The 19557-nt window shown below is 37.5% G+C and overlaps 1 protein-coding gene across 3 annotated transcripts in view; it reads left to right on the plus strand.

Moving 5' to 3' along the window:
- The first annotated feature begins 842 nt into the window (after positions 1–842).
- Positions 843–19557, plus strand: part of LOC122077193 (U3 small nucleolar RNA-associated protein 25) — a 63557-nt gene continuing 44842 nt past the window's right edge. For 2 of the 3 annotated variants that reach the window (XR_006139706.1, XM_042643047.1), the window contains exons 1-7: positions 3240–3404; positions 4721–4758; positions 4900–5007; positions 5541–5676; positions 5932–6029; positions 17524–17710; positions 19317–19461. Coding sequence is in view for 2 of the 3 variants with exons in the window: in XM_042643047.1 (XP_042498981.1) it covers positions 4731–4758; positions 4900–5007; positions 5541–5676; positions 5932–6029; positions 17524–17710; positions 19317–19461 (702 nt within the window). In the remaining variant the exon portion in view is untranslated. Of the gene's footprint in view, positions 954–3239; positions 3405–4720; positions 4759–4899; positions 5008–5540; positions 5677–5931; positions 6030–17523; positions 17711–19316; positions 19462–19557 lie in introns of those variants that run through there. The other variant, XM_042643048.1, reaches the window with a different exon arrangement.

The raw sequence follows: 19557 nt of genomic DNA on the forward strand, positions 1-19557 counted from the left end.
ATCATCGGATGCCCAAAAGGGAGAGAGGGTTTGGTTGCCTCTTTTTATGTTTAAATTGTTGAGAGATTTATCGGGCACAACAACCTTTTTTTTTTTTTCTCTCAAATTCGTTTCTAGAATCAAGTCGAAAGTCATTTCTAGAACTGGAAATATGTATAAATTTTGATTTATGTTTCTATAAACGAGTGAAACAGAACAACCTTATCAAAACGCTTTTTAGCCTGTTTATCCGTTTCTGGGAACAAGAAAATGCAGAAACGATAAAAACGGAACATTGTCAAATGGTGCCTAAAAGTGCCCTTACCCACATAAAATACATTACATTTTTATTTTAAATTTAAAATAATAAATAAAGGTTGAAGATTGCACATCACATCATCGTTTAAAGTATCGGTATCGATTGAGATCTATCCCCGACCCTGATGGGTTATCCTTATTGTTCAAGGTAAAACAGTAAAAAAAAGTACCTTTAAAAAAAAAACAAGGGCAAAATTGATCAATATTCGTCAATCTAATTTGGATTGGTATCGAATCAATATCAGTAGATACCAAAACCAATATCGTCCCCTGAATCCTTACATCACATGTCTATGGAATGAACCGTTACAGGCTTTAATCCTTGATATTTTTGTGCAAACATAAAGGTTTTCAGATTTCTTGATTGTTTTAATTTGTTTAAAAAAAAAAAAATTTAAAACCATGGGAAAATTTATAGTGCCACCGTTTAGGCGTTTACCATTAGTCTGTTAAGTGCAGATTTAAATAGACTATTTTACCCTTTTGCGTGGAATATATAAACCTAAACCTTAACCCAATGAACCCTAATCCTTCACCGTGGAGAGCAGAGGATCAAACGTTAAAGGAGAAGTGGTCGTGCTCCATTCCGGGGAGAACAATCCATTGCCAGCCACCATTGTCAAAACAGAGAAGGACCCAAATTTGCAGAGACGGAGGTACAAAAGATTTCTTCCATTTTTTCTTTAAGTTTCAACCTTGGATCTCTTACCTTCCCCACAAACCAATTGGACCGAAACGACCTAAACGGAAAGACGCTGAAAGCAAAATAAACCAGATGTTCCCCTAATTGCTAGATGTAGAACTGTAGAAGGCCATTGAATGCAAGACGCTGAAAGAACTTGGAAGATACCCAAAATCAAAAACCCTCAATGCCGTTTGATAACACTTTGGGAGAATGTTTTTGGTGTTCTTCTATTATGCGGGAATGCAAATAGAACAGAAATAAGCTTGGCACGTCAAAGAATGACTAAAGAATACATTGCAATAGCACAAAAAACGTTACTTTTCTATTCTTTTACAAACTTAAAAGAACAAAACCATTCAAAACCCTACAACCCCTTTTCTGCAACTCACGATTCAAAAACCCCCAAATCCGTCGCTTCCCTGCAACAGTTTCTCACTCTCTCGGTCGCCGCTTCCCTGCAACGGTCGCTCTCTCTCGGTTGTCGCTCCCCCGCAACTGTCTCTCCTCTCGGTCGCCGCTTCCCTGTCTCTCTCGGTCGCCGTTTCCCTGCCTCTCTCTCGGTCGCCGCTTCCCTGCCTTTCTCTCGGTCGCAGGTAGGCCGCCGCTTCCCTGTCTCTCTCGGTCGTCACTTCCCTGCAACTCTCTCGATCGCCGCTTCCCTGCAGCAGGTATTGTCTCTTCCTCTCTCCCTCTCTCCCTCTCGCTCTCTCGCTCTCTCGCTCTCTCGCTCTCTTTCTCTCACAATCTCGCTCTCTCTCTCTCTCGCTTCCCTGCAGAACAAATACTGCTGTGTCTGCAACTCACGATCAATGAATTAATTGATTAATGGTAATCTAACCTATAATCAACAATCAATTTGTCTGTTAGCAGAACAAATACTGCTATGTTACAGAAGTATAGAAGAAACAACTCCTTGCTAAAGGAGCTCATTTTTTAAGATTTTCTTCGGTTTGGTGGCTTTCTCTACCTAGTTTTGTTGTCAACTCTGCCATTAGAATTATCATCACTCTTCTGATGATCACTCTAAATTAGAAGGCGGTTGCATGATATGGGTCCTACCCAGTTTGTAATTTTAGTTAATAAGAAAACCCCCTCTTCTATTCTTTTCTCTACTGAAATTTTCAAGTATACAATAAAACTCTAAAAAGTAATAAAAAATTTTCACAATTTAAGAGGACAAAATTTCCAAATAATCTACTATAATTTCATCTTCTCTTTGAATTTTGAAATTATTTTATGGTTTTTTTTCTTCAGTCAGAGGCAACACAGATGGTAGCATCTCTACCATGGCTGTCATCTATGTAGACAGACAAAGCTCTATCTCTAAATTAGCAGGTTTTGAAACTCCGGTTTCGTTTTCTTCTTCTTTCTTCTTTCAGTTATGGGTTTATTCATCTTAAACCCAGAAATAAAAATTCGGGAATAACCAATTTAATATGGGTTTTCGGCCATTAATTACTTGTTTTTTTTGTCTCTATCTCTCTCTCGGTCGATCGTGATGGGTTTCTGAAAAATACTCATTTGAGCATATTCCATCATTCTCATCTTAAGATTCTTATTTATTTATCTGTTAAATTTTATCATCAGCAAAGATTGTCTATTTATATTAATGTGGCAAGGAAGAAAAATTTCAGTGCTTAATGAGATTGATATTTTGGATGAAGGTTGGTTGTGTAATTTCAGTGCTTAATGATATGCTTATATTTTATTATTTCCTTTAAGTAATAGTATTTTAAAAGATAATTTCATAAACAAATTATTTCCTTATTTAAGTTAAATTTGACCATAATAGCATGTTTGTAATTATTGATTTCATTGTTCAAAAGTGAATTTTCATTATTGTACTTTCCAGGAATAGAAGTGTTTGTCAAACGCTGTTTCTGTTATTTTCCTGTTCTAAGGACATTTCTAAAATAGTTTTTCCAAATGCTGTTTTTATTCCGCCAGAGTGTCTTCACAGCATGGAATAAAAAAAGAACACTTTTGTAAAAGAACACTCTCCAGGAATAGAAGTGTTATCAAACGGCCCATAAGCAGACATGTTCAGGGAGGATTTTTTTTGGGTAGAACCTGTTCTACTTGTCGTTCGAGGGGGAAAAAGGTAAAAGGGTAAAGTAGTATATTCGTTGAAACTTGAAATTTTAGACCGTCGCTTAGCGGGTTGCCATAGCCCTTGTCGGAGGGTCCGGCCCGACTGGGATCCGTAGACATACCATCGTTATACAAATACACTTCGCGGCTTCCCAAAACCAAAACCCTTCTCACTGCAAACCCTTTCACGAAACCATCCTTAACCAAAACCCTTCTTCGGCAAGAACTTCTTCTTCGTCCACTACTGCAATCCTTTTTCCCTTCAAGGCCTCTGCAATTGACAGGTCCCTAACCCTTCTTTCCTTCGGCAGTCGACGTTCTCCACTCGCCGGTAAGCATTATTAATCTCTCTCTCTCTCTCTCTCTCTCTCTCTCTCTCTACCCATCTATCTGTTTATCTTTCTCTAATGCCGGAATCTGAAAAGAGCGACTTTGATCTAATCCTTTTGTCCCTTTATTTTATTTGTAACTACAATTAAATGATCCAAACAATGAGCCTCGGTTGCTGATTGAATGGGGTATTGCAGTGTATCATGAACGTGGTATTGAGGTGGATGATAGAGGCCACTAATAATCTCTCATGATAAAAATGTTTATTTCATCGGTCTGATGAGTGATGTTCTAGTTCGGGTTGATTAAGTATGTCTTACAAATTACAACGTAAAAGCCCAAAATAGTACAACCATAAATTCTCCGGGAAAAAGGAGATGGGAACACCGGGATTGGGAGGGGGCAAGTTTTGTCTCATCATTTATCTTGCTATTAGTGGTTAATTTTGAAATCCAGCGGATTTTTGCAAGTTTTGAGTTTGAATGTGTTCAATGCTCTCTCGGGTATTAGTTGAAAGTTTTATCTGATTATTTTAGGCATATAAATACTTCTTTAGCTACTTATTTGTTTATCTGTGAGAAGTATTGGTGTTTATTGACTGCTTTTCTTTATTTTTTGATGCATTTTTCCTTCTTACCATTGTGATTTTGGGTGAATGGATGAAGATTATGGCATTTGGTAGCACCGTAGCACACATTTATACCACTAGGTTCTCATAATGGAGATTAACTGTGCAGTTTTAGAAGATACAATGTCATTTATCAGAATTTTTTCCTTTACAAGTGAAATTAACCAGTAGTGGATGTTTGGATATCTAATCGAAGAAGAATAAAATGAGACTGAAGTTGAACAAGGAAATAGGGATAATAATAGAGATACCTGATCCATTCCATTAGAGACAGGCTGACTCAGATTGAGACCAGCTGTTGTATTGTGTTTATGTCAGTTTTGTGGCTTCCTTTTTGATAAAATCATAATCTACATGTTATTATTCTGTTTATTAGGTGATGTATATGCCTATGTTTTTGCTCCCGGGTTTTTACGGAGGAACCGTATTAATCATGTATTAAATGTGTATTGTATTATTGCCTTATGTGCTTTATTCCTCCGGATTTTAAATTTTTTTTACAGCCATCTATTCTGTTTGGTACCGGTACGTGTCTGTATCCCCTTTTTTGCCTTACCCGATCTTACTATGGAATATGAATCGAAGTAGGTTTTTACTCGAGTACAAGAGTTTGGTCTCCTGGGCAAACTGCCGTTGATTTCTCTTCGTTTTTGTTCTTGGCTTACAAGTTGTTGTTATTGTTGTTGCAGGCATACTATAATGGGGAGACCCTACGGTGGAAGAAAAGGTACATTTGATGCTATCTGTTCTGGGAACTAAGTATAACTTATAATTTCTTTATTTTCTTCCTTCTCCTTACTATTTGGTTCTAGTTCTATCTTGAATTTTTTTGTGGGGTAAACCATTTATTTTTTGCTTATTGGGGCAGGGTTGAAGAGATCCGGAACATCTGCTAAGACTCTCACAAGCAAGCGATCCAGAAAGAATCGTCACATAGAAGCTAAGGTTGCACGCAGCCCATCTCCAAGTTCCTCAGGTATGCCTATTTTTTTTTTCTTCAATTTTTTGTTTGGGTAATGGATACGTATATATTGTGAAAAGATCCAAGAAAAGGGGATGGGACTTTACAAAAACTGAGTAAAAATCTTCTGCACCACGAAAACTAGATGCATCAATTTAATTTTGCTGATGATACCTGTGATGTTATATAAGCGAAGGACATGGGAAACCTAGTGACAAATCCAACTGATGAACTGTTTATGAATATGGGTTCTTTTATTCAGTTTTTTCAAATGGTTTTTGGAGAAATTTTTTATTGTAGTTGGTTGGTGTTTGAGAGCTTGAGTAAGTAGCTTGTATTCAACTTGACCGAATAGTTCTTCCCTTCCCCTCTGTGTGCATGCTACAGTATTGAGAGTATTCACAATTTATCATTGATGTTTCACGCCTTGACTGTGGATTGAAAATGTGAACTTCACCTGCAATATGCTTACACTTATGATGGAACCGATCGATTTCTTCATTATTGTTGAAGTGTTTTCAATCCTCTCATTGCTAACTGTAATTCAGGGACTTCGTCTGAGGAACATTCGAATGGTGTAGCTTCTGAAGTCATGGCAGTCTACAAGGAGCCATCAGTGTATGATAACTTGCTTGTGAAGTTGGGAAAAAGTAGTGATTTTTTGGCTGATGTGTGTAGAAGAAGGTAAAGGACTTGCATTTCCAGTTAATTCTGTTAAATACCTTTTTTAGGTTGTTTGGGAATTTTCAAAATCATTGTGCTGACCAAATGATGTCTTTCTATATCTTATGCATCTTATGGTCTACGAATTCATTGCTACAATTATGAGATTTCTTTTTTACGTATTTTTGGGTGTTACAATTGGCTGTTCAATAACTTGAGAAATGTTTAACTAATGATATAGAGCTTGATTGGAAGTGTCTGTTCTGTTCTGTGTAGACAACAAGAAGAAGAAGGTAGAAGTGACATAGATGAAGAAGAGGATGGTGGCTCTGAATCTCCTAGTGCATCTGGAGAAGAGGATAATAGTGAGAAAGGTAAAGTATATTTGTTAGGCTATTATATATTATGTTTGACATTTGATCATTCTAATGTTCCGCTTTTATTTCATTTGTATTTTATTTTTAATTACTGAGCTGTTTCACATAATAAATATATTCTAAACTCATTTAACAATTTGTATTGACATTATATTTTTATTTATTGGAGAAAGAACGCTACCCGCTTGCGTTCCCCCATGCCCAGACACAGAAGGGCACGTGAAGACATGCTGCCCCCGCCCCACCATGCGCTGAAGATGCTGCCGCACCCCCTCCTGTTGGCCCGTGTGCTGTGCCAGCAGGGTAGCATTCTTTTTTCCTTTATTTATCTATTGATAAACAGAAATAAAATAATTCATTATTAAAGAAAGGACATATAACGAAGATGGTGAAACAGGGAGTCCACCTAAATTAAAAAATATAAACTAAAGATGCATCAGATTAAAATGTCCCAGATCATGTCAACTTTATTCTTGATCCTTGGTTAGTTTTTTTGAGATCTATTGTTCTATAAACGTATGATTAGGGCTGCTCAGCCAATTACTGACGTGGAGCACATGTGGTATTGGGTCTGAACTGTAGTTTGAGAACTAGGAATGGAGATTTGTTTCAAACTCCTAAATTTAGCTGGCATGTCATCTTGTGATGGCTCATTGATGCAGGATCTTTAGCAAAACAGCAAGGTTTGAGAATTCTAGGCTTTGAAATTGGAGAACAATGTGAAAAGTAAGAACAAGTACATTTCAACGTGATTGGAGGTTGGTTTGATTTGTGGAAGTGAGGTGCAGAAATTGAAGAATACAGGGGTTGAGATACTGTTAGCCGACCAATGGAGGAAAGAGGCTTAGAAATTGGTGAATGGTAGCTGTATATTTATGATAAAAAATAAGCTGAATGACAAGTGGACCCTCACTTAATGTAAAACACGTGTGTACCCCTACTTAATGTACAATTGACATGACTTAATGAACTAAACCACAAGGGCATGATAAGTATACCCCTGCATTACAACATATAAGCTACTTATTATTTACCTAGTAAACCCCAAGGTGGTAGTTCAGTTGGCAAGGACCAACACCTCAAATTAAAAGGTCATGAGTTCAACTCTCCTTGGGGCCTAACTATCAAAAAGGTAAATAAAATTACTTACTAATGCTTTTAATGATTTAAAAATCTTGTGAGTTGGAATAGGGAAAGGTTGATGGAAATTGAATTTTTTTTCTGAATTATTTTAAATAGGATGTTTGAAATGATGGATGTGGCAAATTAGATTATCCATTATCCTTCCATAGTGCCATTTCAATGTGTTCTTTCGTTGTGTCTGTACGTGTACATGTGGGCCAGCTTGCATGCATGCATGCATGTTTGGTTAGATTTGAATTTAACTCTTAGTCCATGACTTTTTGAAATTCAGATGCCACAAACTAGGAGAATCCTTCTTAATATCCGAGTCATCTGACAAGCTTTATAATAGCAGCACCACATAAATTTATTTACTTAAGAATCCTACTTCATATCTGAAAAGCTTTATAATAGCCGCATCACATAAATTTACATACTCTCTAGTCATTTGAAGTCCTTTGGCTGAACTAAACTTCTAAAACAGCAATTCCTGACTGTACTTCTCTAGCCTTTTTTATATAACTCCTTTGGCTTGAATGTTAGCCCCAGATTACTCTTACTTTGCACTTACATTTGCAATAACCTAACTGTTGAATTTGGGGTGTTGTGACTTGTGTCAATTGACACCAAGCCCTCCTTTTTTATAATAGTACGGTTAGGGTTTTAAGACATTACAATAACAAATATGCCCCTTATGGACAATTCTACCCTTATACCCACTTTAAAATACTCCCCCTCAAGTTGGTGCATGAATATCACACATACCGAACTTGCATAGAATAGAATGAAAAACTTTACTACTTAGTCCCTTTGTAAGAATATCTGCTAGCTGATCTTCACTTCTCACAAACAGAATACATATAAGACCTTGCTCCAATTTCTCCTTGATAAAATGTTTATCAATCTCCACATGCCTAGTACTTTCAAGTTGAACTGGGTTATGTGCAATGCTAATGGCTGAGTTATTTACAGCAACATGGGCAACTGAACATGCACACCAAGTTTTGAAGAAGTTTTTGAAGCAAAAGTAACTCACAAATGCCATGTGACATGGTTCGAAACTCAGCCTCTACACTATATTTACCCCCAATTGCTTGCTTCTGTGTGGGAAAGGGATCACGAATAAGGACATAAGCCCGGATCTGATCAAACACCACATTCAAGCCGGCCATGAAATCATTTACTTGCAACATCTCCTCACACTTCTTAAAGCCAGCAACATTTGTAGCACCAGCATGCTGATATGTCTTATAATAATAAAGTTTATGCCACATACCATGAAGTTCAGAATAGTATTGCGGCACAATCATCTCCTTCTAAGTGGCCCCGTGATTTTTGCTCAACTCAAAGCACTCAGCTGTATTCCCCACCTATGAATAGGTTTATTTGGCGGATTTCTAGATAGGAGCAACAATATCTAATAGCAGGTAACCCCGAGCAATAGAGGCGGTCATTGAACTTAGGCACCGTTTGATAACGGTTCTGCTGTTTCTGTTTCAAGAAATGGTAGAAACAGAAATTCCCGTTTCTGGGAACAGAAACGGATTTGAAGGTGTTTGATAAATCTTGTTTCCGGAAACGTTTCCTGTAGGAAATGGTGTTTGATAAAAATTGTTTCTGGAAACGTTTCCGGCTTTTTTTTTATTTGATTTTTTCTCCCCATTAATCATGTTTAACCCTAGAAAGTTAATTTTAAAGGATACTTTAAACCCAACTAGATTAATTTTAAAAGATACTCCAAACCCAACTAGATTAATTTTAAAAGATTCTCCAAACCCAACTAGATATTATACAGTGCAAATGTCTAACTTCAAGTTCAACAGCTTGTCATGATCATCTAACTACCATCTTTTTTGATGTCCAAATTCTTAATTGCATCCAGGATATCAGTATATATCCTACTCTTTTCCTCAGAAACATCCATCTCATTTTTCAATACTTTATCTCTCCTCTTTAACTTTGATTGCTCTTTCCAAGTACCCCCACACAAACTCAGAGGATGATGATGATGGAAAAGAGTGGCTTTCAACCGTCGAATTGCTTGTTCCACATCCGGATGATCTTGCAGTTGATGAATTGCAGTCACTATAAATCCATCGAAAAAACGTGCATCCTCGATCTTGGGCCTGTAATTATCTTGAATTGAATTACAACAATAATTTATAGAACATATATAATAGGTTGTTTAAAATATGAAAAATAGGTATACCCCTGTAGACTTAGGACAACACCAGAATCGACGATTAAATTTTGCCGAGGTCTTTGCGACGCGTACCTTACACTGTCCTTTGCCACATTCACATAATCGAAATTCATCTACCCACATAAAAAATTCATTATGCCTTGGACATTTGAAATAAGCTTTACCTCTATTAGGCCCTTGTTTTGTTGTGAATTTATCGCACAAACCATTACAATATTCACATCTAGCCTGTACGGTGTCACTTGAAGACATCTATAGAGCACAAATTATACTTATCAAATCAAAGTATCATGTATGAGAAAGGTGGTATTAGTGAAGGCATCTCACAGTCACATTTAACAACACATATGACAGCACACAGAGTCTTTCAATATAAATAATACTGTGGAAAACAATATTATCAAGAATGAAAACACAATAACCTGCATGTTACATTAATCAACAACTTTTACAAAAGTATACTATGTCACATCCCGACTATCATCGACAAAATTTACGATCCACCTAACGGAATCGTAGCCATTCTCCTCGATCTAGCCAATTGATTAGCTATATTGAGGTGTACTAATGACATTTCTCTTGCCGAGCGTCTCTGGGTCGTATCAGAAGTTGAAGCATGGTACATCACAGGATCGGGATTCATAGGGTCATCAATAGCTTGTTCACTTCCAAGTTCATTAAATAACTGATCTTGAATTGCCTGTTCCTTGATGTAATTGTGGAGCCCACAACATGCAACTATGATCTTTGTCTGATCTTCTATATTGTAGGCTTTTATACTCCTTAAAATATGGAATCTATTTTTCAAGACATCAAACGTTCTTTCAATAACATTTCACAGTGACGAGTGTCTATGATTGAACAATTCCTTTGCTGTTATAGGCCCAGGTATACCTTCACCGTAATCCTGTAAGTGATACCTTTCTCCTCGGAATGGCACCAAATACCCCAGTTGATTTGCGTACCCCGAGTCAACCGCATAATACTTGCCTTGTATTAGTATAAAAACATGTACGGGATTAGATATGTACTCCATATCGTACATCTACAAAATGGCAAACATAAATTTATAATATATTTGTACCTGGTGGCGGATGAGGGAACCCTAAAGTAACATTCGTTCTTGCTTCTTCAAAAATCCGGGCGACATGTGTACTACCTTCCCAACCCGCATACACAAACGTGAATCGCATGTCGAATGAACATGCACACATAACGTTCTGTGTGACCAGACCCTTTCGATTTCGATACTGTGTTTCCTCCGACCTAGTTACAATGGCACTGATATGGGTGCCATCAATAGCTCCAATGCAATCCTAGTTTTTAGTCCATATATGTTAGTCCAATAAATCCACCTAAAGTGCATTGAAATTTTCGGAAAAACATAAGCATAAATTTGTTAAATCCAGATAGTAAGTTACTTTGAAATATGGATAGAACTTTGGATTGTGGGCAATCTCTGGAGGCACCTCCACTTGGAAATTCGGTGGCCTAATTGTCTCATGCGACAGATGAAGCATAGCTTCTAATACCGTGTGAAAGACAACACTAATCGTCTGTCCCGAGCTCTGAAATCTCTGTTGTGTTTGTCTGTTACTCAATCCTTGGCCTACTACCATGAGAAACATTGTAAGCTGCTCATCTACTCGAGTGTAATAGGTGTCTTCTAACCAACCTCTATGTACCATTCTATCTCGTAGATTGAGGAAGACACGTCTTTTAACTCTAAACTCCGATAGCACATATCTGCATGTCGGGCGAGAACCTCAGCTACCATTACAACACTAGTGTGACTACTATCATTCAGAGGTTCTCTTATCCTATATGTACTTAGTAGATTTTGGAATTGATATAATAAAACCATGTCGTCATCATCACTAGATGACCATGTGTCGTTGGTTTCGGGGTAATTTGACATCCCTGTAATTATGACCAAATTCAGTATGCCACAATCTTAACTAGGCTATATGTACTATGACTAGCATTACTTGAAAAAAAATAAAAAAATAAAATAACATCCTACAATACTAAAAGCCTAATAAGTCACATTAATGTCTATATGCTGAGATACATACCATAATGTACTAATGAGTTCAAAGACACCATATTCCAATACTAAAAGCCTAATAAGTCACACACATTACCTTTCCTGTATAAATATTAACATGCAATAAGTAGTTACACGATATCATCAAACAAACATGGAAAATGGTCATAAATATGAACCATAATCATTACCTGTCCATATTTTATTATATGTAACATCCTATATTAAAAAGTTAACAAAAAACATGTACCAATCCAACATAAAACCATAAAACACAAGCAACATAAGCCAAGTATCAACATCCTGGTCAAACATAACAAACGTATGTCATTACGAAAGAAGAATATAAAAGTCCCAGAAATAAAAGCAACTCAACCAGCTCAAATCAGTTCTGAAAAGTCCATACAATCTCCAACCCAACTAGCTCAATTTCTGAAAAGGCCATGAAATGAAACCAACTCAAGCAGCTCACGGGATATCCTTCAAGTGCTGGATCATCCACAACCTCCTGTCAGGCCTAATTTCCACGAATGACAAGTGCCAACCAGCATCACTATGTATCTTATGATCGAACACATACAAATCCGATGGAAGCTCTTCTAAAGTGTCAAGGAACTTCTGACAACTCATAATACTACGTGGCCCATCATACATTGGATATGGAGGTCGGACAATAGCTGAAGTGGCAGAGGAGTTTCCCTTCTCCATCCTCCATCTCACAAACTCCCTGAAGTCCTGTGCAGAGTTCGTGAGTGTGCGTGTCTGACTCTTCCTCCTACGATCCGTAGGAGTCTTGTCAATGTGCCGCCGAGGAGGAGCTGAATTGTCGGGTTCACCACTACAACCTTCACTTATATCTGGTTCAGTGTCCTGAAATTCATCATCATCAATAACAACATTAGTGGACCTAGGAGTAACTGCTATAGTCTGTGATAAACCTCTATCCCCACGGGCACTGGAGTCAGAGAATATCTCTAACAACTCTGGCCACCATGGTAGACCATCTCTCCTGTATTTCACCCACTTTTTGTTTTCCTGTAATCCAAAGAGGTTTGTATAAGTAATCAACACGACGAATATCAGTAGTACATTTTCATACATCTATAAACCAAATAAAATATTCATACGTTAATTGCAGATTCCCACACAGAGCCTTCTGCTGTCGCAGTCCTTGCATTTGCATCCCATCCGAATCCCGTCGTTTCTAGCAAATGCCTGGAGCTGTTGTACTGCCTTAGTAACTTGTTCATTTTATTACGCAGCTGCTCCCTCGCAAACGGGCGACTGAATTCCTGTTCTAATCCTTTCGTAATATTATCCCATCCCACCTTTGTGAAGGTGGAATTGGTCTTTTGACATTTCCGGACATTCTCAACCATATGGTTGATGAATGCTCTAACCTTAGTCTCATTCCATATAATAGTACTGCTTTTGGGGGTGGGGGCTCTTGGAGATCTCATATCACTGAAGATGCATAAGTAATTTAGCAAACATTCCAAATATGTAAATTAGTTGCATTCACATAAATTGTGCTTATCCAAAACAAACTTGATGAACATATGGGATCATACTTGCATCAATATAACTTCTATCAATGATATAAATAAAAGTTATGTTTGAAAAAAAGAAAAGAAAAAAGAAGGATGTGTAGATATATCCAATGCATTATGTTCACATCTAAACATGCAATCCTTATATAGTGTAGGAGGTTAAAAATTAACTTACTTTTTTTTTTAAGCAAAGGATTGATGTTAAAGATTACTTTGAGGTACAGGGAGACAGAGAGCTGGAGAGAATAAGTAGAATGTACAGGATCAAACAAAAAGAAAATTTGAAACACTGACATAGGTCACCAATGCATATATATAGTACCTCGCACTTTATTAACCTTTTATTTACTAGAGAAGAATAGATATTGGCAACAAATAAAACACAACAATCACAAAAATGGTTCAAACATGGAAATTAAGAATGAAACCAATGGATGTAATTGTGGCAAACAGTTTGAAGTAAGCATAAAAAAGAACCATAATGAAGTGGGTGGATGGAAGATAAAAAACATAAATAAGAAAACAGTTTTCAATGAGCCGATGATCCATGTACATGTCCACCATAAGGTAAAGATTGGGAAAAAAGCAATCTCACAGCAAGCTAGCAACCCTCTTCCATCAAATAGTTACACATATCAAGATGGTATCCCAATAGGTATGAAATCTAATGAGCAAGTGAGCAACCCTCTTTTATCAAATAGAAAATTTTTTGGTGGGTACGTTACACTTTTTTCTTGCATATAATTGGTATAACCCAGAGGGTTAATGGTGTTAGGATATCTAGGTGGTGTCTGTTACTCTGGTAGAGTTTTTACTCTACCTGTTTCAATGAAGTGGGTTTTATATAATCTTTAAAAATGTAATATGAAGAAAAAAAGAACAGAATAAACAACAGCAGATGGGTTCCTCCATTAATGTTCCACAAAAACAGCTAACCAAGAACTTTCTACTCTATTGGTTGTATACATCCATACAAGAGTTTAATGTAGAAAATTTCAATGTCTTATTAATAATGATGATGTGCTCTTACATCAAGTTGAATGAAAAGGTAACTTCTTTACACATTGCTAGTAAGTTACAAGTTTTGAACAGAAATGCCATATAACCTCTTTTGATTAATGATCACTGAAGAGTCTCTAGGTGAAAACTTCCCCCACTTTCTTCCTAAGAAAAAAAATTCAGAATAAAAGCTTCAATAGGAACATAGTCTCTTCTCACAATACTGGTATTGCATTCATAATGAAAGTCAACTGATAAAGAAATCTGTTCAGATTTCTTCATACATAGCAACTGAATATTATCCATATACTTTCTAATTTTTACTGCATTTTCAGTTGAGCTCAAGCCCAATTTCCTCATTTAGGGCTCGGCCATGTCAATGGAACTAAGGCAGAAACAAATTCCTTATTGAGACATTTGGCTTTAGTACATTACAACAGAAGGCAGAAATAAAGCATTTGAAGCTGTGAAACATACATGAATCTTTAAATCAAACAATGGCCAAAAATCACATACCTTCAGAAACGTATAGGGTAGGTTACTATCTTGAAAGGCTTTCCGGTAATTCTAGTCGCACAACGGAGTTACCTTGAACAATTGAAGGTACAAGAGACCGGCGAAATGGAATCCTCAAACTATAAATGGGTAAAGAAGTGTGTTAGAGAGAGAGAGACTCTAATGAACTACCATCTACATCTATTGGAAGGGTAGATCATGTAAACCCTAACTCAGGGAGGGACTTCAAAACCCCAGAAGAGAGGCCTGCTACCTTCCTTCGGTTATCAGGGTAGGGAATCAATAGTTAAAAAAACCCAACTACATACCTAGGGCACCAATGCCTGAAATGCTTCCCAAGAAAAGATCGTCGCACAATGCAACGATCTTGAACAATCGGAGGTAAGATAGGTCTCCCGAAGTTCTATTTTAAATCTGCGTCTCTGCCTTACCTTTTGCAGTGGTACACCTTCATGGGAGCGCGAACGTACGACACTGTTCTGCAACTTGAGAAGATGGATCGTCCTGTGCCTTCACGAGAGGGGAATCGCATGAAGAATCTCTGCAAATACGGATGGCAGCGTCGGTTTGTGGATACAGTCGGAGGTGGGAGGAGGTGTAGAGGCGGACTGGTCTCTTCTATCGAAGGCAGCGTCTTTCGAAAGAGGGCAATCGATTTTCAATTGGGGGTGGGTGGGTTTTTTGAGTGGAAAATGATTCGTGAAACGACGAAACATGTTTGGGTCGTTTCGTCAAAACTGGTTTTTGAACTATAAATAAAAAAGAAATTTCTATTTCTATTCCTAGAAATAGGTGAAACGAAATGGGTTTAACAAACGCTTTTGTTCCCGTTTCTCCTTTTTTTGAAACAGAAAACCACAGAAACAACTGAAACGAGCCGTTATCAAACAGGCCCTTAGAAAGGAGGACATCACCAAGCAGTTGACAGCATGCCGTTTGTCCTGAGAAGCACCAACAATAGAAGGGCAAGCAACAACACTTGTTAGGTACCCTGAATAACCTCGGGAATTGGTAGACATGTAACAAGATTTGGACCACATCAAATAATTACTCCCATCCAACTTGATGGAGCTAGCAAGGAATGAAGTGTAGTCACCATTAGAACCGTGACTCACCCCATCTGAGACAATTGATGTAATCGAATATTCTGACGCCATAGTTGTTAGTCTCACAGAGAATCACGAACAAAGAACATCCAAATCTAACACTGCATAGAAATCTGGGATCAACACATAGGGTTTAATCCACAAAGAAGACCCCGGGTGGGAAGAAACTCACCACCGAGGGCAAAACCCTAATTGAACCAAAATATGGTAAAGGAAGAGAAGCTCTCTAGTAGAGAGGGAAGAGAGATAGAGTCACACAAGAGGATTGGGCTCACGGAAGAGAGAGAAGGTGAGGGTGATGTAGATGCACATTATGGAAGGAAATATGAGAGGAAGAAGGGTCCAACCTTAGTCCACCTGAGTGGCTAGGGTCCAGCCAAGAAGCCAGCCAAATCCCTACTTGATCCACCTGAGTGGCTAAGTACAAATAAGGGCCAATTGGGCCCATCGACTAGGGGAATTATTGGTAGTTATTTTTAATTAGTTAGTGAGCCATTGGGCCCATCGAATTGAGTAAGTGGTATATCGAGTCCATATTGTCTTAGGACTCTATTTGTTTTCCACATAGGTTTATTATTCCTAGTCCAATTTTGAATTCTTAGTTGTTGTAGGAGTGTCTAGTCCTATTGGGAAACTAGCTCCTAGTTGAAGTAGGAGTGTTTAGTCCTATTGGGAAACTAGCTCCTAGTAGTAGTTTGATTGCTATTCTACCCTTTATAAATAGAGGTGCCTATGTACTCATAATTTCATATTTGAATAAAGAATAATTGCAGTCAATTGCTTAGAACAGCCGGGATATCTATGGGTGAGAAGCTCGGGCTGAGACAACCGCTCCTCCCCCACTTTTCCCTTTATTTCTTATTGTCTAAAGCTTTCTATTTTATCCTAAAGTTACTGTTGTTGAAGTATACGACTGTTGTGAGTATTTAGAAGTTCAGATTTGTCCAAGTTACAAACCAGAATTGATTCTCTCTCCTGAAGCCTGCGATTATTTCTCCTAGGTCAAAAAATCAGGAAAGCTTGTAACTTCACAACCAGCTGTCAGAATCCTCTCAACTTTGGGGGTTTTTGTACCCTCCCTAGGGACCATATACGCCCAAGAGTGCAGCTCAATCGGACTCCTACAGACCTAACCGCACCTCTCTCTCTCCAGCTCTATAGTAGGTCTTTCTCTCTCCTATCGGGTTGGGTTTTGGGCTGATTTTGCTCCTGCATTGGTATTGTATCCTTGGGGGTTTATTTGATGGTCTTATTTCTTTGTTTCCTGCTCTTATGTGTATTGTTTGGGGTTATAAACTGCTGGGGTAGTTTCTTATAATCTACTCCTGCATTAGAGGGGTTCTTGTGAGAAGAGGAAAAACAGAGAGAGAGAGAGAGAGAGGTGGCTGCTAGGATTCCATGGAGGTGAGAGAGGCGATGGAGGTTTCTTTTTGGGTTTTGGGGAAAGGGGACTCACACACACTTTAATACCATGTTGAATTTGGGGAACATTGACTTGTGTCAATGGACACCAAACTCTCCTTTATTTATAATAGTAGGGTTAGTGTTTTAAGACATTACAATGACCAGTATTCCCCTATGGACAATTCTACCCATATACAGTTATACCCACATTACAACACTGACTGATTTCATGAACATATTTATATCAGTCACTCTGTGTGTGCGCTTGCAAAGATTTCCCCTATTTTGTTGGGGCTTCCTAATCTCTTTGCTTAGTCCTACCTCCCATTCCCCCCAGGGGGTTTGGTTGATATAGGGAGAATACATGCTAATTCTATGAAACAATCTATGATGTTTCTGTAGTTATTAATTTTTATCATTTCTGGTATTCAATTTTAAATATCCTTTGATCAGTTTCTTTGTGATTGTTGTAGGTTCTATTGCTGTGCTTCAAATATTTTTCAACTTGACCTAGATTGTTTTCTTCACGTTTGGTTCTTCTTAGGATCTGATAGTGAATCTGACTCGAGTCATGCTGAGGGAACTGATATACTAAAACCTACCAAGGTTGACCTCATGAATCAGAATGAAGAAACTGACACAGAAGATGAGGATGAAGTTTTTGACAAGGATCAAGAGCATGACGTTGAAATCAGTGGGCAAACTTCTATTGATGCACCAGAAAGTGTGAGGTTAGCTCAGTCTTTCCAAGGATTTTCCCCTACTTTTACCCATATAACTCTTGATGCCTTTAGATGTTAGTTGTTGACATTGATTTTATAATTTGTGCTTCTTACATTATTAACTGAGTATCCTTTCTAGCATCACCAAAATCAAGCCAAATGAGCCAGTTTAGGTGCATATAGGCAAGCTTTAAAGTATCAGTATCAGTAGCGGGTGTCAGGTAGTGTGTATTGACGTATTGTATCAGAAGAGTTATTTTGAGAGACATATCTTTATTTTAAGAGACATATCATATCATATCGTATAAGAGAGATGGAAGATACGCATGGAAATGCTTAGGATACTTGTAAAATACAGTTTGAGGTATAAAACACTAAAAAATAAACATGTAAACTCTATCATGTATAAAATGGAGAACAAAGTCCGAGGAGTTTAGTGCATTCAATTGACTATGCATAAATGATGAGGTTTCTTACATGTACTAATAAAAAAAAGTGATGACAGTTTTAGTTATGGGAAAGATTTGAGGTTTAGATGCACAAATAATGGTCCATTTGGAAAAAGCGACGCTAAAAATCAAGATTTGAGCAAAAAATTCAAAAAGAGTTTGAGAGATACTTGTACTTGTGCAGATCTGGTTTCTATCCTGGATTGGATGCTGTTTAATCCCCAAATGAAGATGAAATCAATACTGCTGGAGTTATTTTTGAAGGTAGAAAGCAAGGAATGAACTTGATTTTGCAAAATAAAATTGATTAGGATGCCTAACTGGAGCTCTCAGCAAGTGTTTTACTCTCATGGGTTGTGTTTTGCGGTGTATTGGTAACTGTATCGATTGGTATTGACTGTATCAGGTCGACCTGCTGCCATCAATAAATAGTTGATACCACTTCTTGTTTTAGGTACTGTATTGTATCGGTTTTAGTACCTTAAAAATAACAAAAATATTGGCCGATACTAACCAATATGGTACAATACTTAAAACCTTGCATAGAGGTCTGGCCCATGTGGCCATGTAATGCAGGGTCTACTTCGATAAGAGTTTTAATCCAATGTGTAATTCAAATTTTGAACTAGACCCGAAATACAAATCAAATAGGACTAGGAATTAAGTTTACAATTTCTAAATGCACCAAGGAATAAGTTGTCTTCTTACTTGAGTTGGTTAGGATCCATTTCTGGTTTTTGGATTGAACTAGCTGTCCATATTATCTTCGTCTTGTTTAGGAATTTTGATCTGTGAATTGTTCATTAATTCTCTTTGTTTAGGTTACCAAAAATGTATTTTTGTTTAATTGCCTTGAGAAAAATGATGGGCCTAGAACATTGACTTTCTAAATTTGCCCCCTACGGATAATATTTCTGTAGGCAATGTCAATAATTGAAAGAAATAGCAACTACTTAAAACCATAGAAAACTCAAATAGAAATTCCTATGGCCTGTTGCTTCGGTTTACTGGTTTTTGATGTCAGTGTTCTAGATTCTTATTTCTATGATTGCCATTTCTTTTTCTTGTGTAGTCGACCCCATTTAGGTGGGATAAGGCTGATTTTTGTTGTTTGTTTTTCTTGTGTATATTTTTGTTGCTTTTAAATGCAATTTTTCTTCATGCAGTTCCTTCAAAGATCACCTGGGACACAAATTATCAGAAGTGCATGTCAATGATTTGAAAAATGTGAAATGGAAGTTCAAATGGAAAGTACCTGCTGTTGGCATGTCCATGTCCAATTGGATAGGGACAGGACAGTGCTTCTTTAAGGTATTAACGGTATTATGCATGCTCATGGTTTGATATGTAAATTCCTGAATCTCTATGTGAGCTTTTGAGAGTTTCTGTTGCTATTAAGTTAGCCCA

The sequence above is a fragment of the Macadamia integrifolia genome, chromosome 4 (assembly GCF_013358625.1).
Source record: "Macadamia integrifolia cultivar HAES 741 chromosome 4, SCU_Mint_v3, whole genome shotgun sequence".
In the NCBI taxonomy this organism is placed as follows: Eukaryota; Viridiplantae; Streptophyta; class Magnoliopsida; order Proteales; family Proteaceae; genus Macadamia; species Macadamia integrifolia.